The sequence below is a fragment of the Schistocerca piceifrons genome, chromosome 2, assembly GCF_021461385.2.
Source record: "Schistocerca piceifrons isolate TAMUIC-IGC-003096 chromosome 2, iqSchPice1.1, whole genome shotgun sequence".
In the NCBI taxonomy this organism is placed as follows: domain Eukaryota; kingdom Metazoa; phylum Arthropoda; class Insecta; order Orthoptera; family Acrididae; genus Schistocerca; species Schistocerca piceifrons.
In genome coordinates, this window is record NC_060139.1 from 611,350,865 (window position 1) to 611,376,699 (window position 25,835).

The 25,835-nt window shown below is 43.4% G+C and overlaps 1 protein-coding gene across 1 annotated transcript in view; it reads left to right on the forward strand.

The window, feature by feature from the left end:
* The window catches only part of LOC124775662 (dynein axonemal heavy chain 8-like), a 605,208-nt gene that overhangs the window by 459,088 nt on the left and 120,285 nt on the right, over window positions 1–25,835 (forward strand). The window contains exon 37 of the mRNA XM_047250489.1: window positions 3,844–4,236. Within this exon, the coding sequence (XP_047106445.1) occupies window positions 3,844–4,236 (393 nt within the window). The remainder of the gene's footprint in view (window positions 1–3,843; window positions 4,237–25,835) is intronic.

The following is a 25,835-nucleotide window of genomic DNA, read 5'->3' on the forward strand; positions in this document are numbered from 1 at the left end:
TTGATTTAAATCAGTGCCAACTGGCAACTAATGTCTTTAATTCTCTTGTGTCTTGATTGATAGTGGCTGCATGATCACAATGGTGGCTGTTCTTTTGGACTTGGCCGAAAGAACAGACACCACATACATGTTTGTTTACGTTGAGGGTCAATTGACACTCGCTCACGAAGTGTCGATCCTCTCCGGATCTTCTTACATTTCGCTAAAATTTTCTAGCGTTGCGATTTCTCTCTATACAACAGTATCATTTACAAAAAGCTTCTTGGAACCTCACAATGTTGTGCGCTATATCATTTATATATATTTTGAAACTTAATGGGCCTGTAACACTACGTCAGATGGTTTCTCTCCACTTAGAATGACATACTGTATTCTGCTTGCTGGAAACTATTCAATCCAATCGCACAGTTGGTCTGTTAGGCAGGAACAAATGTTCACAGAACGCAATGTAGTGAAAGCAGTTTCTGTTTTATAAGATACAAAAACAAATATGGAATCATTTACTCCGCCCAACATTAAGGCTGTGAGCAAAAATCCAAAAAAAAATGGTTCAAATGGCTCCGAGCACTATGGGACTCAACTGCTGTGGTCATCAGTCCCCTAGAACTTAGAACTACTTAAACCTAACTAACCTAAGGACACCACACACATCCATGCCCGAGGCAGGATTCGAACCTGCGACCGTATCAGTCGCACGGTTCCGGACTGCGCGCCTAGAACCGCGAGACCACCGCGGCCAGCGAGCAAAAATCAGTCAGAATATAGTAACATATTCACAATACAGTGGAGAGAGTGCGATACATATACGATGTAATCAGAAACACATCGCTGTAGAACCAAATTCTGTTTTGAAAGAAATCAAAACAAATACTGAAGAACCGACAGCCCGTTTGCGGATTTTTTTTCTTTTATGATACTGTCGTAACCGGTTTCCGCCTTCGAAGGCCATCTTCAGATGCTATGGGCGGCATTTGATGAACAAGTGAGTTGACAATGCATGAAAACTTGTTCATCAAATGCCGTCCATAGCATCTGAAGATGACCCATGAAGGCCGAAACTGGTTATGATTGTATCATAAAGTGATTGTGTCGAAAATAGAAAATAATACCTTAAAATGTCGAAGACTTGAAATCACCAAAAAAGAAAAATTGAAAATTTGTGGTAAGGTCTTATGGGACCAAACTGCAGAGGTCATCGGTCTCTAAGCTTACACACTATCTAGCCTAACTTAAACTAACTTACGCTAAGGGCAACACACACACACACACCCATGCCCGAGGGAGGACTCGAACCTCCGACGGGGCGAGCCGCGTGGGCCGTAACAAAGCTCCTCAGACTGTTCGGCTACCACGCGCGACCACAAAAAAAAAAAAAAAAAAACGACATGATGTACTGATAAATGTGCAGTACTCCAAGTGGTCTGGTAGCGAACCAAGGTTGTGTTAACGGAATCCCCTATACTAATTTCAGCACTGCTTCTCATAGCTCCATCGACAGCCTTCATACGGAACACGGCACGCCTCTTGCCGTTCCCGACAGCCACCCCACGAATGGTCAACTTTTCGTGGACAAGCCTAGTCAGTCTATAGTCTGTTTAAAATTACTTGATAGTCGACGTCTGTCACTTGGCGCTGCAGTGTTGCCACATCAGCAACTGCTGGGTTAAAGGCAATACGCAAACACGTATCGGATCACTTCACAAGTGCTGACATGCTGTTCATGCAATGCGGAGCAATGTTGGTAGCTGCTGCAATCAGGTATGGCGGCAACGCGAGATGCTCTGACCACAGTTGATTTTAAATGACCAATGACTGAACGGCAGTAGACAAAGCATTTTGTAGCCCTAAATTTACACTCTGCATCCGAGAAAATGGCGGTCAGCAACCTGTGGCAGAACTATTAATCACGCTCGCTTTGCTCACGGCGATTAAAGTTGATCTGTACGAGCAAACTCAAGACAGAACAAAATTAAGTTTCAGCGCTAAAAGTGGACTGCAACTTCTCGCTTTTGCTACGTGAGCTCACGCGATATACACCGATGGGCAGTCCTGGATGGAACTCTTTCACAGGTTATAGGCGACACGAGCAGATTCCAAAAGAACGAATAATGATAGGAAGAAAAATAAGAGCAAATGAAGTCAGTACGACGATGAAAAGGATGCAACAAAAGACTAAAAATACAAAAATTAGATAGAGAACAATTAATTGAAAATTATAATTTTAGTCATTTTGGTAAAGATTTAAAAAAGAATAAAAATGTTACTATCTGGTGATACTCGCACCCGCATCCTTTTGCACCTAGACTGAGACTAACAACCCTACCACAACAAAGGTAAAAAATTAATTATGATTTGTAGTGTTGCTCACGCTACTGAATATTGCATTTTCGGGCAACAACAAAGTTATATTATGTGGCTGGTGTCATTAGAGCACAGTTAATAAAGTCATTTCATGAAATAATGGATAAACTAGGCACTCATCTTTTCGTGTTTCCCACGCTGGTCTCGTTGTGAACTCATGGCCCAATCGTCGAAAATCTAGGTAGTGATGATTCCAAGCTCGGATGCAAAGAGGCCTAGGTGTTATTCAGCGATATTCAAAAGTTTTATAGATGTGGTTCATAAACCATTCTTGAAGATTAAACTTTCGCAAGTTAGCACAATGGTGATGTAAAAAAGTAATCAGCACTCCGAATTTAAGTTACACTTCTTTTTTATTACTTTTATTGCGATATCACGTAACTCACAAAACATCACTTCACAATATAAAACATACTTGAAAATATCTTCCTCACTGTTAAAGTTCACATTTTATAAACTGACTACAATTTGCGTCTTTCCAACATGACGACCAAGACTTGACTCTCTAATAACCGCCCAAAAATCAGAGTTACAAGTACGACAAAGATCATAGTGACAAAAGAAAGAATACATATAAGAATAATATCATTGCAACATAAACATATCGATGTATCAAAGTACCTCTACATTAATGAAATCAAATCTGAATGTTGTCTCAGAAATACGTTAACTACTTTACAGAAACACAGTAGAATATTGCTGGTATCGAGAGGCTGAGGTGAGGTGCCGTAATGGTTACGTAATTCAAGTACCATTACAAGAATTACCACTGCTCCACGGAGAACCTTAAAATTATGTTCTTACATTGATATATCTACAGAACCACTTGCAACGATCATTTTCCGCCGTCAAAAAGTTCGGTTTTACACCATGTAGTATGAAGTTTACCTACTGTAGGCCGATCTCTGTGATGATAACTGAATAAGAATCGCGTCTTATGCGAAAGGATCCAGTAGTCTTTGGCTAGTGGTGTGTAACAAATGTGCATAGCTCATTACCATCGCTTTGTGTGTGTGTGTGTGTGTGTGTGTGTGTGTGTGTGGTGTGTGGTGTGTGGTGTGTGGTGTGTGGTGTGGTGTGTGTCTGTCTGTCTGTCTGTGTGTGTGTGTGTGTGTGAGAGAGAGAGAGAGAGAGAGAGAGAGAGAGAGAGAGATGAAACGCGAAATAAAAGGGCCGGACTCAGGATTCGAGATCAAACTACAACAAGAACAAAAGGCAGACAAGGCATTGGAAGTTAACTGATCATTTGCTGTGGCAACGGCGAACCGTTCAGCCGTGGTTGTGCGCTCTGATTGGAGGAAGACACTTCCAACACGTGAAGTGTCAACTATCAAGTAATTTAAATCAGACTATAGCCAACATCGTCAAAAGCTTTCTCCCCCGAATAATGGGGAGCGTCCTGCACCTGCAAGTGAACATGCGTGCCCACACGCACACGCACGCACACACACACACATATACATGGTGGTGTTTGACGTGCAGGTGGCTGTGAACGAGAAAGCCTGGCGAGCGTGGTACGATAAGGAGGCACCCGAGGAGGAGGTGATGCCAGACGGTTACGAGTCGCTGGACGTGTTCCGGCGGCTGATGCTGGTGCGCGCGTGGTGCCCGGACCGCACGCTGGCGCAGTCGCGCAAGTACGTGGCTGGGTCACTGGGGCAGCGGTACGCGGACCCGGTGGTGACGGTGATGGAGCCGATGCTGGAGGAGTCTCGCGCGCTCACGCCGCTGGTGTGCCTGCTGAGCATGGGCAGCGACCCCACGCCGCTCATCGAGGGGCTGGCCCGCCGTCTCGAGGTGCCTTGCAGCGCCATCTCCATGGGGCAGGGCCAGGAGGTGCACGCCAGGAAGCTGCTCACCGCCAGCATGCAGCAGGTCACACCTCACTAACCCTCGTGCACTGCCCTTGCTTTTCTTCACGCTGTTAACCGCCGCAGTACTAAGGGGGGGAGGGATATACTTTATTCCTACCTTTCGAAAATACCGCAATCTAGTCAGTTACTTTATATTTCAAGATTATGAAAAAATGTATTATTTTTAATGATTCCTTCTACCAGATTCCATATATGATTTAATTTTTTCGTTACACTTAACCAAAAATGTAATTCTCGGTAGCAGACGCCATTTTCCTCCGTGAATGCATGTAGTATTTCCATGTTCAGTGCGTTACTTACACATCTGCATCTCCTTAAAATGTACGATGACAGTAAAAGTCAACAACAATGAACGAAATTTGCTTTTTTTAAGTTTTTGTGGTAATCATAAGGTCCACATTACACGTTGTTGATAGTCAGTTGATACTGCTGAGAGTGTGCTAAAAGAATTTTCAGAGTCTGAAACCTACTTGCACATCAGTACCTCTTACACTGAAGTGCCAAAGAAACTAGTATAGGCATGTATATTCAAATACATAGATACGTGAACAGGCAGAATACGGCTCTGCGGTCGGCAACGCCTGTATAAGACAAGTGTCTGGTGCAGTTAGATCGGTTACTGCTGCTACAATGGCAGGTTGTCAAGATTTAAGTGAGTTTGAACGTGGTGTTATAGTCGATGCATGAGCGATGGGGCATAGCATCTCTGAGGTAGCTATGAAGGGGGACTTTCCCATATGACCATTTCACGAGTGTACCGTAAATATCAGGAATCCGGTAAAACATCAAATCTCCGGCATCGCCGCGGCCGGAAAAAGGTCCTGCAAGAACGGGATCAACGACGACTGAAGAGAATCGTTCACCGTGCAATTCTCCTGCAAACGTCAGCAGATTTCAATGCTGGGCCATCAACAAGTGTCAGCGCACAAACCATTCAATGAAACATCATCGATATGGCCTTTCGGAGACTAAGGACCACTCGTGTGCCCTTGATGACTGCACGACACAAAGCTTTACGCCTTGTGTGGGCCCGTCAACACCTACATTGGACTGTTGATGACTGGAAACATGTTGCCTGGTCGGACGAGTCTCGTTTTAAATTGTATCGAGCCGATGGACGTGTACAGTTATGGAGACAACCTCATGAATCCATGGACCCTGCATGTCAACAGGGGACTATTCAAGCTGGTGGAGGCTCTATAATGGTGTGGGGTGTGTACAGTTGGAGTGATATGGTACACCTGATACGTTTAGATACGAATCTGACAGGTGACACGTACGTAAGCATCCTGTCTAATCACCTGCATCCATTCATATCCATTCGGCATTCCGACGGACTTGGGCAATTCCAGCAGGACCATGCGACACTCCACACGTCCAGAATTGCTACAGAGTGGCTCCAGGTACACTCTTCTGAGTTTAAACACTTCTGCTGGCCACCAAGTTCCCCATCGATTATTGAGCATATCTGGGTTACCTTGCAACGTGCTATTCAGAAGAGATCTCCACGCCCTCGTACTTTTACGGAATTATGGACAGCCCTACAGGATTCATGATGTCAATTCCCTCCAGCGGCACTTCAGACTTTAGTCAAGTCCATGCCACATCGTGTTGCGGCACTTCTGCGTGCTTACGGAGGCCGTACACGATATTAGGCAGGTGTACAAGTTTCTTTGGCTCTTCAGTGTAAAAAGGTATGTTGTTAATATAATTCAACAGCAACTAATGAATTCTGCCTTTCTTTAATTTTTTTGGTCGGGCACAAAGTACCTCCCACGTCCCCCCATTGGTAATGCGTGTTACGGAAAATGCCTTAATATTGCTAGGGTTAAGGTGCGTTTATATGATCCATATTTTACGGTATTATTTGGCTCCAATAGCGTTGCTGTCAACATTTCTGCGTTGTGGGTGCAATAGACGGCATTTTTGCTGTATGGCTGGGCAATCCCGCTGACGTTGCAGGGAGTGGCTGACGTATTGCCGAGGGGTTGTCCATGTTGTATCCAAGGGTGATGGTGATGATGATGATTGGATTGTGGGGCGCTCAACTGTGCGTTCATCAGTGCCCATACAAAGTCCCAATTTGTACACAGTCCATTCAAGCTGTTGTCATGAATGATGATGATGATGACAACACAAACACCCAGTCCCTGGGCAGAGAAAATCCCCAACCCAGCCGGGAATCGAACCAGGACCGTGTGAACGAGAGGCAGCAACGCTAGCCACTAGACCACGAGCTGCGGACCCCAGGGATGGAGAATATTTCGCACTGCAAGGCAATATCTATCTCTTTCCTGTCTATAAATGCTTTCCTCTCGTTCTCAGCTCTTACTTCTCTCACCGACAGCGGTACTGTCACACACATGGTTATGGTTACTACAAGCCATACCAAAAGTTGGGAAACGGGGCCAAATTTCTAGTAGTTTACTGTCGAGTTGAGATTTTCACAAATGTTTTATTCGTATCTTACAGAAACTAGCAGTACGGCAATAAAGTGCCTTTTAAACACGCCGCTAACGGCAATCAAGTAATTTATAGCAATACAACAATCTAAATTTTTTTTTAAACACAGAAACTAGCAGTACGGCAATAAACAACCTTTTAAAACACGCCACTAACGGCAATCAAGTAATTTATAGCAATGCAACACTTTAAAATTTTTTTAAAAATAAAAAACAGAAGCTAGAAGTACGGCAATAAACTACCTTTCAAAACACGCCGCTAACGCCAATCAAAGTAATTTATAGCAATACAACAATTTAAAAAAATTTAAAGAACATTAGTAAACAGGCTACTAAAGTAAATACAGAACTTTGTTAATAAAGTACGGTGAGGTAGTGAAGCTACCAACACCGCCATTAAAAAAACCAAACAGGTCTCAGCAAACACACGATTAATGGCAATAAAAGGAATTTACAAACTTGGAGGAATTTAAAAATTTTTAAACATAGGTGTCCTGGAATATCATTAGAATACAACAGATATGACGGACTCGTGTAAGGTGGCCACAAATCACCCACTCAGGGATGCTCAGGCTAGACAGAATACTGACCAATTTAAATACGCCCATAAACAACATTGCCACTCTTAGGCTGGTCACTGCACCGACTTTTAGCGAGAGAAAACTTGTTATAAGATGGCTTAACTTGCTGACAGAATTAGAGCTAACCTCGTGCAAGGAAACATTACACCACACAGTCCTGAATGAGCGACCACATGATCAACCAACAAGAAGCATGAATTTACTCATATCCCACGACAGAATAGCGAAACAATTAAACTGCCAAAACTACACCTCCCATCGGACAGTAACGAGAGGAGGAGGAAAGATCACAGTCTTCAATTACACTGGTGCCGGGGACAGGAAACCCGGTCGCCGGAGGCCACAAGGCAGAAGAGACGCTGGTTACACAAAATTATTACTTAATGATTAAACCTTCCACGAACTTAACTTGCAATTATGCTCAAACAGGCAGTACACGACCTCCGATGGCAAGGATCCACACATCCGACCGCGCACGCGTCGCCAGCTTACCCAACACGCCACAGTCACGCGACAACACGCTCTGTCACCGGAGTTTACGTCTTCTCTGCAACGTTGACGGGTGGTGACTGCTCCTTCATGTTAGGTGTCTCCTTTTAAACTCCAGTGTTGAAATGGAGGATTTAAAGAAGCTTGTTAACGTCCCACCAAGGCGAAATGAACAGCAACTACTCGTGGGGCGATTCTGTATACAACCAACACACGGGGAGCTCTTCCGTCAACTCGACCCGCTCGTTACACACAACCGACATAAATCACGTGGCGACTCGGTACAACCAACCACGCCTGCTTCGCGTTGGAGAGCCACACTGCCCTCCCGTGTCCACCACACTCTCTGCGCACAACCCCCCCTACTTCGCGCCTCCACACGAGGTTGCAACCGGTCAAAGATCTCACTTCCTCCATAGCAGTTTCCCGGAAGCAAAAACGCAGATATCGATAGCAGAGGGAAAAGACAACCAAGCAGCCACTTAATGACAGGCGACACATCAAACAAACATGTCAGCGGAAGAAAAGGGAAACCAATGCAAGCTAAACACAAGGTGTAGCACAAGTCGATACATGGCTCAGGTACAGTTATGTGTCTAAGCGAAAACAATATCGTTCCGCTTTCGTTCGAAAGTTTGTGCTCGTACATACAGCCACATAAAGTGGTCAAAATATCTGTTGCGTGTAGCTTTATTGTCAATACTGGACGTAATAGGAAACATAACTTATTTAGTACTGTCAGTTTCAGTCATAAGAAAAAAAAATTATGATAAACACATTTTCACATGGTAAATGCAAATAAATAAATAAAACCTTACAAAATAGTCCACTGCAACCACAGCCTTCTCACTGTCATCTTGCATGGCACATCGTTTATGAACCAACTACCCCCCCCCCCCCCTCGTGACTGGAAATACTTTTGAAAGCGGTTAGGCACACACCTCACCACATTGTCCAGATAGCCTGTGGAATTCATCCCATTCCTCCAGAGCGGCCTCTATGATGTCCTGTAATGTCTCAGGTGTGACAGGACAATTGCAAACCGCTCGTTTCAGCACGGCCCATGTATTCCCAATGCAGTTTGGATCTGGAGAATATAGACGCCATTCCATCCAACTGAGTCTATGGTGCAGAAGATTGTGTTGCTGGACTTGTGTGTTGCCATCCATCAAGTGTATCGCGCTCCAATATGTTTACCAAATGGAGCCACAATGCGTGCAACGATATCGTCCCAATACATCGCACCAGTCATTCCCCCATGTATTGCTTTAAGGGGTATCGTATGGCCTTACATGATTCCACCGCAAAAAAATTACTGAACCACGTTGATAAGGGGAGGCGGTCGACGACGCATTGTGGTTTAAACGTTGTCCTCGTTGCTTCCACATACGAATATCGGTGTTGACAGAGTCTCATAAAAAAATATCGTTGTGTCCCACTGCTGCTTAGTCCACCAAGAGTGGGCTCATGCCCATGAGACACGAGCCTTCAGCAAACACAGCAAAGAAAATGAGCCTTGAGAGCTCTTCTGGCACGTAATCCCTGCTCATTGAGACTACATCGTATTGTTCAAATAACTTACGGGTTTGCTGCCGGGTGACGTCGTCGAGCACCGCCGATATTTCGACAGGAGCACACCCTGCCATTCTCAAGGCACAAATGCAAGGGAGGAAAAATGTACAAGCAAATTTAATATCTCGGTTCATAGAGGAAAAACAAGGAAGACACCACACACAGAACAAGTGTCAACACAACCAAAGATAACCAACATCAGAAATATCGATGGTTACTATTAACCAACAGGTGAGGTAGTACTAATTCTGTCCCTCTGTTTTTTGATGAGAGACAGAGCCGGATTCCAAGCAGCATTTAAACAAAATCCACCTTCTCTGTTTATAATGTTGCTTGATAGTCTGATTTCAACAGCTTCCTTAAAAACACTATCCCAATAGCTTGAAGTGCAAGCCAGAATATCCGTGTTGTTGTATTCCATAGGATGACCGGTGTCAAGGCAATGTTCTGCAATAGCGGATTTGCTCGGCTGTTGTAAGCGTGTATGACGCTTATGTTCAATACACCGGTCTTCCACAGTCCTGATTGTCTGACCAATATATGACATGCCAGAACTGCAAGGAATACGATAGACCCCAGCCTTACGCAAACCAAGATCATCTTTTACGGACGCCAACAGGGCCTTAATTTTAGAAGGTGGTCGAAAAACACATTTCACATCATGTTTCCGCAAAATACGGCCATTCCTGTTGGAAATGCTTCCTGCGTAAGGCAAAAAGGCCGTAGACTTAGGTGCCACTTCGTTGTTATCGTCACTCACCCGTTGCACAGAAGGCTGATGGCGCAACGCACGTTTGATCTGCCTCTCACTATAACCATTCTGACGAAAGGTGACTTCGAGATGTGGTAGCTCAGCCGCCAAACTTTCAGGGTGGGCCCTGTGAACCAAGGTGCGAAGTACTTCTTCACGCTGAGCTGGATGATGACAACTATCAGCTCGCAGATACAAGTCAGTGTGGGTGGGCTTTCTATAAACAGAATGTCCCAACGTACCATCAGTCATCCTTTTGACCAACACATCAAGGAAGGGAAAGCATCCATTCTTTTCCACCTCCATAGTGAACTGAATATTCGGGTGGATTGAATTCAGATGTTCCAAAAACCGGTTTAAATTCTCACTACCATGAGGCTACACGACAAAAGTATCGTCTACATATCTGAGAAAACACGCAGGTTTCAAGGTCGCTGACGCCAATGCACGTTCCTCAAAGTCCTCCATAAACAAATTGGCCACAATAGGTGACAACGGGCTTCCCATTGCAACTCCATCAGTCTGTTCGTAGTACTGACCATTGCATAAAAAGTAAGTGGAAGTCAGCACATGTCGAAACAAATTTGTTAACTCGACACCAAACTTAACCCGAATTAGTTGCAACGAATCGGAGAGAGGAACGCGAGTGAAAAGAGAAACCACATCGAAACTGACTAAAATATCAGAGTCATTCAAACGCAATCCCTGCAATCGACGTAAGAAATCTGCAGAGTTCTTAATGTGGTGTTCACACCTACCTACTAGTGGGCTCAACAAACTAGCAAGATGTTTAGCTACACGATATGTCGGAGCACCGATATTAGAAACAATAGGCCTCAACGGGATAGCCTCTTTATGGACCTTAGGGAGGCCATATAATCTAGGTGGTACAGCACAGTAAGAAGTAAGACTCTTGATAGTCTCCTGTGGCAAGTTATTTGAACATTCGATTCGCCGGGAAAAGTTAAGGTCTTACATCGTATTGTTTTGACCCGTGCACTCATGTAGCTGTTTGGAACTGCCGCTGTATACGTGTATCATTGTGTTGGTGGTTTCTACTTGCTGTTATATGCAAACATTTGTCCTGCACACTTGTTTTTCTACCGAGCGAGGTGGCGCAGTGGTTAGCACACTGGACTCGCATTCGGGAGGACGACGGTTCAATCCCGTCTCCGGCCATCCTGATTTAGGTTTTCCGTGATTTCCCTAAATCGCTTCAGGCAAATGCCGGGTTGGTTCCTTTGAAAGGGCACGGCCGATTTCCTTCCCCATCCTTCCCTCACCCGAGCTTGCGCTCCGTCTCTAATGACCTCGTTGTCGACGGGACGTTAAACACTAATATCCTCCTCCTCCTCCTTGTTTTTCTTTCGCGGGCACTTCTGTGGCGGTCCTCAATTGATACTGTCTATAGAAACTTGTTCCAGATTCCAGGGACGTCACTTAGACTCAAGCGTAGATTCGCTGCAATGTCTACCTGTCTCATTCCCCGCTCCAATAGAATGACTGTATGGAGCATCTGATCGCAGTTTATTCTTGCGGGAGACGTCCTGAAGCAACAGAACTCTAGTAATGAGACAGAGCAGAAATACTGCAGTATGTTGTCTATAAGTTCGGAATATAAACATAAAATCTGAATAAAAATGTATTCTTACTTAAATTTACGTTATTGAAATCATTCAATCCTTCTACCGAAGCATTGTAACTTCTGGTACTGAGAGGCTTAGTGGTGAACAGTGCACCTTAGAGTGATGCGGTAGATTTAGAGTTCCCAGACATGTGGCCTTAACCGGACATGTCCGGGTTTTTGTGTTCGTGTCCGGCCAAATATATACAAGTACGGCCTGTCTAGCTTTTCTTAGGCTTTTTTTGGTGATGAAGTAAAGAACGCACAAGCTAATGACGTAAGCCCGAAAAATAAGTATAAGGAGGAATAAGGAGATATACTACAGGGATATACGAGGTGATCAAAAACGGTCTGAAAAGCTTGTAAGGGCGTTACAGGGTAGCTTGTGCTGTTGTGAGCGCAAATTCAAGAGGCCCGCTGGATACAATTAGTGTCAGTTGTTTTCATAGCATAGATCACGAGTGGGCAGCCACCTGAGATTACCCATCTCATTGCCGTATTTTGTTTACCTTGTTCTTTCTTAACATTACTAAATAATTGGTATCTGTTACAGACGTATTAGAACACAGCAGCTGTTGAAACTGGAGGTAATTTATAATGAAATAGGCGCAACCACTTGTTTTTATAGGCATTTATTTTTCCATGATAACATTTAAAGATGTCTGGCAACCCATCTTCGTATGTTCATATTCATTTACGTGCCGTGAACTTTTTTTTTTTTATTTATTAATGTCGGTACAGGATTTTGTGGCAGAAACTTTTAAGACGGCTAATGTAAAACGTAGCAAGAATGTACACTCAAAAATGCATGCTTTGAGGAATAATTTGTTGGCGCGACTTGTCGGGAAATCAGTATAATTCAACTGGGTGCGGTAATCCTACAATGATAATGTCACGGACGCTACAGTTTTGACTTTATGCGCTAGGATCGCTGCTGTCACGTCTTATGACGAGGCTGCCCGCGAGCTTGCAACGACCTCGGCTAACTTCAATGTTAATAACTCGAAAACGGCGCAACTTACCGAATTTTTATTAAGAATTGTTTCTCAGCACAATCTACCCTGCATCACCCTCACAAGCTTGTGAGACTCACAGACTGTTTCTGACTACCCTGTATAGACTACCACAGCTATTCTTATGTCTGTGCCATGTGTTACGCAATGGCACAATAACGCTAAGCGGAGAGCGAGTGTGGCAAAGTAGAATGTGCCAATCAGCCGGTGGAGACCCGTCCCGACACGCTCGCGCGTCGCTGCTATTCGTGTAGGGATGAGGGTTAGTTAGGAAGAATACTGAGCAATTAAGAAGACCAGAGCCGAATTCAGGAGTTTGGTCTCTGGGGGAGGAGGTCTGCAATCATAAAAATGTTGTATCATAGAGACAAAAAAGTTTTCATGAGTGAACAACGTTATTTTCTTAATCTTTTCTGCTATCTGTCTGTCTATTGACTTTGACCAATATCTATCGAGGTCAGCTAAGGGGATGAGCAATATTGGAAATCGTGTTTCGACATTCTGGTAAAATTCTGGGACAGGTGTGTATCCGGCATCAGTTCATGAGTTAAATTTTCTGAATCATTCCGTTTATTACAAAAATAAAATAAAACCGCGTCCACAGCACTATTTCTGTTGTTGTTTCTAACTTTATTCCTTGTGTGATGTAAAACTAGGACGGCTTAACACTAGCTCGAATTCGTCCATCTTGTAGCAAAAGCATAGCCCCGTTGAAACGCTTTCTGGTCCAGATTTTATTGCCACAGACAAAGCTCGTCAACATTGCTGCATTGAGAGTGCAATAGACGGTTGTAGCTATATTAGGTATGGCAATAGTCATATGGTTTGCCTGGGCAATATTAGTGATGTTGCAGATAGTTGCCGAAATATTCCCGAGGGCACTTGTATTCCTCAAAGAGTAGAAGTATTTCTGATTATTGTTACATGTCTCTTCTGGCGGTTGCGTCATTGTGTCGCGCCGACAGCACTGTCAGGTTAAATGTTGAGATCTGTTACCGGAGATGGACACGTTTAAGTCAAAGTGGGAAATGTTCAAGCAGTTATATAGAGGTGTATATTATTTTTTTATATAAAGCTTAATTAGAAGATGTAAATTAGACAATTTTTCACGTTAAGCAAAAGTAATTTTACGGGACGAGATGTCACCTTATGTAAATCGTGTGAATAGCAATTGTTAGAGTGGATACCAACGTGCGGGATAACTTACAGGCGACATTACAGTACACATAAAGTTTTCGTCATATTCATACTGAAATGAAATGTGACTTCTCTGGAATAAATAGACTTATGTAAATGGTTGAATCATCAACTTGCTGGGTCTGATCTGTTTGTTAGTGTTGTTCCTCATGAAAAAGATGAAGTTATCTTCTAATTAACCCAACATTGCTAAACTTTTGAAATTGGTACCAATTCGTGGTTCCTGCCAATCTGATATTTATTGTCATTATAGGGTGAAGTGTTGGCAGAAGAGCCAACACCGTGTTGCTAGAGGAGGCCGGAATGCACGCTTTTAAGCTCACGCAGGCTCGCGTGAGGTCTGGAACATTACAAGGAAATGAGAACTTAGAAAAACGGACGCAGTTGCTATAATACTTAACTTTAATCCATAATTCGTGTACATCTCTCTTGACTATACATGCTGCACAAGCTAAATATCAAATGCTGTGGCGCCTTGCTAGGTCGTCGCAAATGACGTAGCTGAAGGCTATGCTAACTATCGTCTCGGCAAATGAGAGCGTAATTGTCAGTGAACCATTCCTAGCAATGTCGGCTGTACAACTGTGGCGAGTGCCTGGACGTCTCTCTAGACCTGCCGTGTGGTGGCGCTCGGTCTGCAATCACTGACAGTGGCAGCACGCGGGTCCGACGTATACTAACGGACCGCGGCCGATTTAAAGGCTACCACCTAGCAAGTGTGGTGTCTGGCGGTGACACCACATTCCTCCCCCGCAAATCGGCGTACGGTTGTGTTATAAGGCTTCCGCCCGCCGTGGGGAGGACCCCATGTTGACGTATGCGACGAGGTGGGGATCCTAACAACAGGCGAGGCTGTGCCACCCGCACCCGGCCATTCGGTCCGAGGGGAACTAGGAAACGCCTGAAAACCTAGTGCACGCCAACATGCGGTGTATGCGCCCTTAGAGAGACTGGAGGGGCCTAAGATTCGACCTCCATCGGGGCGGGGCAGCCGATGGGCGAAGACGACATCTGGTCCGGAGCGGGCAAGAGTTCCATGTCGGAGGACAGCTGGTCACGGGAAGCGATCGGCGGCGCGTGACCCAGGGAGGCGCTGGGCGGCTGCAGCGAAGCGTCCACTGCGGGCGTCGCCGGCGGGAGAACAGGCGGCGGCGGCGGCGCGTCGCCATGGGGCAAAATGGAAGGCAGCGTCGGTAACACCTGGGGATGAGGCGAGCCAGTAGATGGATCCCCAGGGCGCTGACCGGATGGCACCGTCGCTGAAAGCAGACGGGGAGCGGCGGAACCCGTGCGACGACAGAGGCGCAGCTGATTGAGATGCCGACGCACCTCACCAGAGGCCCCCAAAACCAGATACATAGCGCGGCCGAGGCAGCGAAGAATGCGCCCTGCGAGCCAACGCCGTGAACCTCGATAGTTGCAATAGTATACAACGTCGCCTGGAGCAAAAGCAGGTGGCTGCCGCTGCACAGGAACCTGATGCGGCGGATGTAACAAAGACATCAAGGTTCGATGAGGACGACCGTGGAGCAACGCAGCCGGCGAGCGACCATCTCGGGGCTGAGAGCGATACGAAGACAAAAAGAGCAACAACGCGTCCTCCCGAGAATGCGACTCTTTCAACTTCAACATCTGTGACTAGAAAGTCCGGACCAATCGTTCAGCGGCACCGTTTGACTGAGGCGAAAACGGCGCGGATGTCAAATGTTGAATACCATTGGCCTTGCAGAATGACTGAAATTCTGCGGACATGAATTGTGGGCCATTGTCGGAAACAATAGTGTGTGGAAGACCTTCAATGCAAAAGATAGCCGATAACACTTGGATGGTGGCAGATGACGTCGTGGAAGACATCCGGACAACAAAAGGAAAATTACTGAAAGAATCGACCACAACCAACCATCGAGCATTCCAGAAGGGACCAGCAAAATCGATGGGGAAGTGGCTTTCGGCCATGCAAAGAATTTCCGCGGCGGTGCGGATTGTTGTTCGGCACATGCCATGCAAAAAGAGCACATATTCGTAATCGCAGCATCGATTCCGAACCAAGTACAGTGCTGACGAGCAAGTTGTTTCGTTCGCACTATACCCCAATGTCCTTGGTGGAGAAGCCGTAAGACAGAGGACTGTAACGAACGTGGGACCACGACCCGGGACTGATCATTATCAGAACGCAACAGCAAAACACCACGTCGAACAAAAAGTCTCTCCTTGTGAGCAAAAAATCGGCGAACCAACGGATCCTCGATCCGTGACTTTGACAAGGGCCATTGACTAGCAACAAAACGCAAAACGGTAGCAAGGACAGGGTCAGCAGCTGTGGCTGTAGCTACACGACGAAAATCAATCGGAAACGATTCGACCATTTCATCGGTTTCCGCATGAATGAACATGCAAGCAAGTTCGGAAGAATCGAATGCTCTATCCTCAGCAACAGGCAAACGGGACAACGCATCGGCGTTTCCGTGCTTAGCAATGGACCGATACAAGATATCGTAGCGGTACTGCGAGAGGAAAATAGACCAGCGAATGAATTTCTGCGCTGTACGTGGAGGTACAGGCTTGTTCGGATGAAAAAGCGATGTCAAAGGTTTGTGGTCTGTGATGATGGTAAAGTGACGACCATACAAGAAATCATGAAACTTTGTAACACCAAATACGAGAGCCAAAGCTTCTTTCTCGATCTGGGAATAATTTCTTTGCGCAGACGAGAGCAATTTGGACGCAAAGGCAATAGGGCGATAATGCGATCCATCTTTGTGCGCAAGCACAGCACCGATCCCGAAATCCGATGCATCTACCATTAACAAAAGGGGTTTCTGGGGATCGAATGGCGTAAGGCAAGTATTAGAAAACAACGCCGATTTCAACTGGCGAAAGTCGCGTTTGCATTCCGTCGTCCAGACGAACGGAACACCTTTACGGCGTAAGCGATGCAGCGGAGCTGAAATGGAAGAGGCATGCGGGACATATCTGTGATAATAGTTAATTTTTCCCAGCACACTCTGTAGCTGCTTCAAATTCTGCGGCGAAGGCAAGTCTTGTATGGCACGGAGGTGCTCTGGACTAGGATGTATGCCTTGGGCATTGAGTACGTGGCCCAGATATGGTAAGTCACGAGCAAAAACACACATTTGTCCTTCCGCAAGCGAAGACCATTTTGTCGCAAGACCTGAAATAATGTTCTGAGATTGGCTAAATGTTCTTCTTCCGTCTGTCCGGAGATCACAATATCGTCCAGATAGTTTGCTGCAGTAGGGACCGAAGCACAAACAGTTTGCAGATATTGCTGAAACAATGCAGGGGCGGATGCACACCCGAATGGCAGTCTTTTGAATCGGTACAAACCAAGATGCGTGTTAACCACCAAGACACGCTGGGATTCGTCGTCCACTGGTATTTGCAAGTACGCATCTGCTAGGTCCAACTTCGAAAAATATTTACCCGGGCACAGTTTGTCAAAAAGATCTTCCGGGCGGGGTAAAGGATAAGTTGCAATCACTAGTTGTGGATTCACCGTTGCCTTGAAGTCCACGCAAAGTCTCAGTTTTCCGGAAGGTTTCGGCAAAATTACTAAGGGTGATGCCCAGAGAGAAGCCTGCACATGTTCAATCACACCTTGTGATTCCAAATCGTGTAATGTTCTTGCGACCTCATCACGCAATGAGTGGGGAACATTGCGCGCTCTGAAAAATTTCGGTTGCGCGTTTACTTTCAGTTCCAAATGTGCTTTATAGTTCTTAGCGCAACCTAGGCCCGGTGCAAAAATGTCTGCAAATTCTTCACATAGACGAGAAACACTGGCTGAAGGCACAGTCTGGTTCACTGATAGGACCTGATTGACTATAGACAAGTGAAACAACTGAAATTAATCCAAACAAGTTCACAGCAGAAGAAGAACGAAGGACGTAAAATGACACAAGTTTTGTTTGTCCCCTGTATGTTGCAACAAGGCTGCACTGTCCTAACACAGGGATCTTGTGACCTGAATATGTAGTTAGCTTAACATGTGCGGCACACAACGGAGGTTTGCCAGCTGTTGGTACGTGTCGTGATTGATTAGTGAAACCTCAGCTCCTGTATCGAGCTGGAACGGTATCACTTTGCCTTGAATATCCAAGTCCACAAAAAGTTTATTGTCCTGTTGACGACAAGAGCGACTGTCTCGTGCAACGTGAACTGACACTGGTACAGAATCACTTGCGACGTGACGTGATTTCCGGCGCCGTCGACACACACTATTTGTGGGACGAACACAGTCACTGTTAGAGAGAGTGGCGCTGGGCAGAGTGGAATTAACTACATGAATTTCCATGGGCGATGGTTCACGAGCCTGAGTATTCTTGGTTTGATTCCAATTCCGGCGCGAAGCAAAGGGCCTGGAATGGTTGTGAGTGTCCGATCTAAGCTTTTTCTGGCAAACGCTCTGAACATGTCCTTTTTTATTATAGAAAAAGCAAATAGCCTGGCGTGACGGGCAACTGTCGTGCGAACGTCTAGTAGCACACCGCGGGCATGATTTTAGCACTGCATTTGCTTGCTTGCGCGGCACACGCGGCTGCGCGGACGGGCACGAGGGCTGTTTACTGTTCCGAGCAGCTCGCCCGGCGGGCCGGTTAATGTGACACACAGCTGGCAAAGTTGCAAATGATTCCTGAGCAAAGTCAACTGTGTCTTGCCTATCCAATATGTCTATCACTTGTTGAAGGGAGGGATTGACTAGTTTCAAAATCTGTTCCCTTATACGAACATCAGAAACGTTATGTGCAATTGCATCACGTACCATAGTATCTGAATAAGGGAGTCCACATTCACACTCAAAAGCACAATCCTTAGTAAGGCCTTGCAAGGTTGCAACCCACTCCCGATTAGTTTGACCGGCCGTACGTTTGGTACGAAAGAACGTATACCGTTTGGCAACTACATTGACTGATTCTTTGAAATATGCATCTAATGCTGACAAAATTTCTTCGTAGGACAGAGTTGCTATGTCGTGTCGGGGAAATAATTTCACTATCACACGGTACGTGTGCACCCCGACGGATGCTAACAAAAAAGGCTGCCGCTCGTTACCTTGAATTCTGTAGGCGGCGAGATGGAATCCAAATTGGCGTGACCACTCCGTCCAGCTTTCCAGTGCTGCATCAAAAGGACGAAAAGGTGGTGCAACTGCGTGTTGTGGCTGCAGTAGCGGTGAAGCGGCGGCCGCCGCATCGTTTTGCATTGCACGTTGACCCTGGACGAGCTGTCCAAGGGCATCCAATAAGGCCTGCGTCTGCTGATTCTGCAAGCGATAAAATTCGGACAGTACATCTGGAGAATGTGGTGAAGCCATGACACAAGTAATGTAAGCAAATATAAAGGAGAAGTCTCTTTTTAGACTCATCACATCCTCGTCGCCATGTGAAGTGTTGGCAGAAGAGCCAACACCGTGTTGCTAGAGGAGGCCGAAATGCACTCTTTTAAGCTCACGCAGACTGGCGTGAGGTCTGGAACATTACAAGGAAATGAGAACTTAGAAAAACAGACGCAGTTGCTATAATACTTAACTTTAATCCATAATTCGTGTACATCTCTCTTGACTATACATGCTGCACAAGCTAAATATCAAATGCTATGGCGCCTTGCTAGGTCGTAGCAAATGACGTAGCTGAAGGCTATGCTAACTATCGTCTCGGCAAATGAGAGCGTAATTGTCAGTGAACCATTCCTAGCAATGTCAGCTGTACAACTGGGGCGAGTGCCAGGACGTCTCTCTAGACCTGCCGTGTGGTGGCGCTCGGTCTGCAATCACTGACAGTGGCGACACGCGGGTCCGACGTATACTAACGGACCGCGGCCGATTTATAGGCTACCACCTAGCAAGTGTGGTGTCTGGCGGTGACACCACATAGGGCATAAAACAGGACATTTTATAGGCTGCTTAATTTTGTATGTGACATACCATAGGAGACTTTATAATTGTCCCACACAGATGGTTTTTTATGGACAGATCCTTACCAGACAAGTATGAGGTCAGTGATATAATAAAAATGCCCTTAGGAATCTCAAATGTTAATGTAAATCCCAGTACTGGTAATCAAATAAATTACAGCAACAAACATTTTTCTGTTTCCCATAAAAATATTCAGTCAATAACAAACAAAGTTTTAGATTAGATTAGTTTAGTACTTGCGCCATAGATCATGAATAGGACACTTCGTAAAGATGTGGACTAGTCAGGTTAATAAAAGGTGTCTATACAAGATATTACATTAAACAAAATATTACATGACATTCAACATTTGTGTGTGTGTGTGTGTGTGTGTGTGTGTGTGTGTGTGTGTGTGTTGTGTGTGTGTGTGTGTGTGTTTGTGTGTGTGTGTGTGTGTGTGTGTGTGTTTGTGTGTGTGTGTGTGGAGGTTGGGAAATTACCCACTTACTATATCCAAAAATTCATCTAATGAGTAGAAGGATTTGTCATTAAGAAATTCTTTTAATTTCCTTTTAAATGCTATATGGCTATCTGTCGGACTTTTGATGCTATAAGGTAAGTGACCAAAGACTTTTGTGGCAGCATAATTAACCCCCTTCTGAGCCAAAGTTATATTTAACCTTGAGTAGTGACGATCATCCTTTCTCCTAGTGTTGTAGCCATGTACACTGCTATTACTTTTGAATTCGTTTGGATTGCTCATAACAAATTTCATAAGTGAATATATATATTTTGTGAGGCTACAGTGAAGATTTCTAGCTCTTTCAATAAGTGTCTGCAGGATGATCTTTGATGAGCTCCAGCAATTATTCTGTTTACACACTTTTGTGCAATGAACACTCTTTTGCTCAATGATGAGTTACCCCAGAATATGATGCCATACGAAAGCTGAAAATGAAAATAGACGTGGTAAGCTACTCAGATGTGTATCACCAAAATTTGCAATGACCCTAATAGCATAAGTAGCTGAACTCAGACGTTTCAGTAGATCCTCAGTGTGGTTTTTTCCAGTTCAACCCCTCATCAATGCATACACCTAGAAATTTTGAATATTCTACCTTAGCTACCGATTTCTGATTGAAGTCTATATTTATTAATGGGGTCATTCCATTTACTGTGTGGAATTGTATATACTGTGTTTTATCAAAGTTTAATGAGAGTCCATTTGCAGAGAACCACTTAATGATTTTCTGAAAAACATCGTTTACAATTTCACCAGTTAATTCTTGTCTGTCGAGTGTGATAGCTATACTTGTACCATTGGCAAAAAGTACTAGCTTTGCATCTTCGTGAATATAGAATGGCAAGCCATCAATATATATTAAGAACAGCAGAGGACCCAAGACTGAACCTTGCGGCATCCCATTCTTGATTGTTCCCCAGTTTGAGAAATCACCAGTTTTTTGCATATTATGTGAACTGTTTATTTCAACTTTCTGCACTCTTCCAGTTAGGTATGATTTAAACCATTTGAGCCCTGTCCCATTCATACCACAGTACTTGAATTTATCTAGAAGTATTCCATGATTTACACAATCAATAGCCTTTGATAGATCATAAAAAATCCTAACGGGTGACTTCTGGTTACTCAGAGCATTTAATATTTCATTAGTGAAAGTATATATAGCATTTTCCGTTGAAAAATCCTTCTGGAAACCAAACTGACATTTTGTTAAAACTTTATTTTTACAAAGGTGTGAAGCAACTCTACAATACATTACTTTTTCAAGAATTTTGGATAAGGCAGTCAGAAGGGAGATTGGGCTGTAGTTGTTGACATCAGATGTATCCCCTTTTTTATGCAGTGGTATAACAATGGCATACTTCAGTCTATCTGGGAAAATACCCTGCTTCAGAGAGCTATTACATATGTGGCTAAGAATCCCACTTATTTCTTGGGAACAAGCTTTTATTATCCTGCTGGAAATGCCATCAATCTCATGTGAGCTTTTATTCTTGAGAGAGTTTATTATCTTCCTAATTTCAAATGGAGAGGTGGGTGGAATTTCAGTTGTATCAAATGGTGTGGGTAAGGCCTCTTCAATTAACTGCCTTGCTTCTTCTAATGAACATTTAGATCCTATTTTCTCTACAGCATTCAAAAAATGATTATTCATAATGTTTTCGACTTCCGGCTTGTTGTTTATCAAGTTTTCATTTGCTTTGATGGTGATGCCATCATCCTGTACTCTTGGTTGTCCTGTCTCCCTTGTAATAATATTCCAAATTGTTTTGATTTTGTTATCAGAGGTATTAATCTCAGACATGATGCACATGCTTCTGGACTTTTTAATAACCTTTCTTGATGTGGCACAGTAGTTTTTATAATATTTGGCTGTTTCTGGGTCATTACTCCTTCTTGTTGATAGATACAGTTCCCTTTTGTAGTTGCAAGATATTTTTATTCCTTTAGTAAGCCAACGTTTTTTGCATAGTTTCTTATAATTAGATCTAACTAATTTCTTGGGGAACTACTTACTAAATACAGAACTTAACTTTACTAATATTCTGTGCATTACGGAACACTGGCTAAATAATGACCAAATTGACTTTTTTCTATACCAGGATACACACTAGCAAAGTACTTCTGTAGAAGCAGCTATAAAAATGAAGGTACCACAATGTTCATCAAGCATGGGTTAAAACATAAATCAATCAATAAGTTTCAACATCTCAGTGCAGAAACAGACTTTGGGGTGGCTCTCATTGAACTCAGTGAGGCAAATACAGTTGTAGCATGTATTTATCGCTCCACAAATGGAAATTTTGACTCATTTCTAAGTAAGCTTGAATATGTCCTAAACAGGCTTCATCTAGACAAAAATCAGTAGTACTTTGTGGGGACTTCAACATTGATTTTCTTGGAACAAGCAAAAGAAAACAACTATTGTTCACCCTCACAGATACTTTCAACTTAAAACAGACTATAACAGTCCCAACAAGAATCACAAAAACTACTGCTTCTGCCTTGGATCACATATTTGTGAACATAAGTTGTACTACAAAATGTATAAGTACAAGCCTTAATGATCATTAAGCTCAAGTTGTCACCATCCATAGCCACTTACTGCCCAACCAGAACTATAAAAGAACTATAACAGCAAGACAGTTTCATACACACAATATAGAAACATTCAACTCCCTGTTATCAGGAGAAATGTGGGAAGAAGTTTTGCGAATAGATGACACTAACAAAAAGTTTGAGAAATTCTCTAGCAACTTCATTGATTACTTTGAAATTGCATTCCCTCTCAAAACACTAGAAATAACAGGCACAACTAAAAAAGCAAAGCTATGGATAACAACAGGGACCAAATTTTAAGTGTGAGGAAAAGAGAATTACTCAAATACAGGTAAAACAATAACATACACCCTCTTCTAAACAGTTACATACAGGAATATGTACAAAAGAGTGATATGACAGGCAAAAAAAATAAATAAATAAATAAAATAAAAAAAGGCCCCTGATAAGTTCATAACAGAATATAAAAGCCAAGCAGTATGGAAAGTCTTAAAGAAGGAAGCAAATAAAAGTGTCCCATAAAATGGAAAATATCACTCTTAACCATAAGAACAAGACTATAACTGATCCCCAACACATCGCAAATCTTTTTAAATATGACTTTGCAGAGATCAAAAATAATTTGTTAGTCAGTGACAAAACAGATACTAAAAAGAAACAGAAAAACAAAGTGCACTCATGTTCTTCTTCAATCCACATTGATGGAACAACCCCAGATGAAATCATCAGTGCTGCATCAGCTCATAGGAAAATGTCACCAGGGATTGATGGTATTCCTCATTACATCGTAAAGCAATGTATTGAAAACATTTCACTTCCTCTTGCAGATGTAGTAAATTCATCTTTTCTGACAGGCACATTTCCAGACAGTTTAAAAATTGCTAAAGTGGTCCCTATCCATGAGAAAGGAGCCAAAACAAATATAGAAAACTATAGAACAGTTTCATTATTATCAGGCTTTAGTAAAATCATAGAAAAAGTAATGAAATGCTTAGAGACAAAACAAAATTCCCATGTATTCTCAGCATGGGTTCAGGAAAAATAAATCAACAACCAGTGCAATCTATGATTTTATAGAAAATGCCCTGCAGGCAATAGACCAAAAACAAAGAGCCACTGGCATTTTTTTTAGACTTAAGTAAAGCCTTTGACATACTGGACCACAATATAATGTTGGAGAAGCTCCAAGTATATGGCATTAGAGGCACTGCACTAAAATGGTTCACTTCGTACTTGATGAACAGGAAACAAAAAATACAAATAAAACACGAACTAAAAGAAAACACTACAACATATTTCTTTGCTGCAGAAGTTCTAAATAAAGGAGTCCCTCAGGGATCCATTCTTGGGCCAATCCTCTTTCTCCTGTATATAAATGATCTAGACCTTTTAACAAGATAATAAGTTGTCGTCTCTTCCTCTATGAATAGATGATGAACGCAGCTAGCCGCTAACTTTGTGTAATGTCTTGTCTGTATAGACGTGTATCTGTTGCCTTTAAGACCCTTTCACCTTCACACATAAATCTATACAGTAATGTAAGGGCCTCCCGTGTCTTGGTTGATCCGCGATAAGACAGGCGAAAAGTTAGACTAATGGAGGATTATTAGTATTATCTCTATTTTCATTCGCTCTCTCTATTCCTCTCCTTTATCTATGTACAATTTTTATTATAATATTTCATTACGTGAAATCAGCCAAATAGGATCTTTGGTGGAGTCCTTCGTCTTGGTAATCAGCGGCTGGCTTGCTGTAAGAGATCTTTACATTTATTATTACTGTTAAACACTGTATTCAGTCGGGAGAATCAATCGTGTGGACAATTTGTTCCATTTATGAAAGATTGCGAATTCCAGATGTGTACGAAGCCTTTTTGGACGATTTAACACAGACTCAGTGATTGCAGGCTCTCTTCGACACAGCTGAAACTTCCCCACTAATTACAGGGCCAACGTGATCATCAAATGGTTCAGAACAAAACTCATTCGTTCATTCACTCTGGAACAAAAAGTCACAAACCTTATTTATGAAGGAAATTGTGTATTAAATCCATCTCCATTACATGTCCAGATCTCCGGTGATTCCACGTCTTAATTATTTTCCGTTTACACTCTCTTTCTATTCAAACAAACCGCTAGTGGCACAAAAGTTAATTCGCTCGATTTAGCGAGAAGAAAATCAGAACATGTATCTCTCAGAAATATGTTAATCCCTCAATCCCTACTCCAGAAGCTGTCCTAATTACCACTCTAACAACCATGGAGAATGCATATATGCATCTCTGTTATTTCAAAGAATAAACGCGCTAGAAAATACTTTGGCGTCGTCTAGCTGTCGCCGCATATGTTACGAGAAAATCAGATCAGATACTTTTCCAAAGTGAATGAATGTGGATGGTTTGATTGACAATGATTAATTGGTGCGTGGTAGAGGGTATTTTCTGTGGGGACGTTACAACCTGAACATTGAGTCACAAACAAACACTTTTTTTGCAGATGACACAAGCATCCTAATTACAGGAAATAACCCAAGTCAGCTTCAAACAGCTGTTACTAAGACTACAGAACAGCTAAACAGATGGTTTGAGGGGCACTTATGATAAACACAAAAAAAAAAAGATTCCTAAATTTCTGTTTAAAAGGTGATGCATGCTACACCAGTATGACAAACTCCAACAAAATTTCTTCTTCTCTGGAAACAAAGCTTTTAGGTTTATGGCTTCAAAATAACTTCAAATGGCACACTCATATAAACAAAATTAATGGAACACTAAATAAAATATGTTACAGTCTGCGTTTACTCCCTCTGAAAGCAAGTTATAGCACTGTCCAAACTGCCTACTTTGCCCAAGTCCATGGCATCCTGCTGTACGGAACTATAATCTGAGGTAATACACCACCTAGCTCAGTCACCTT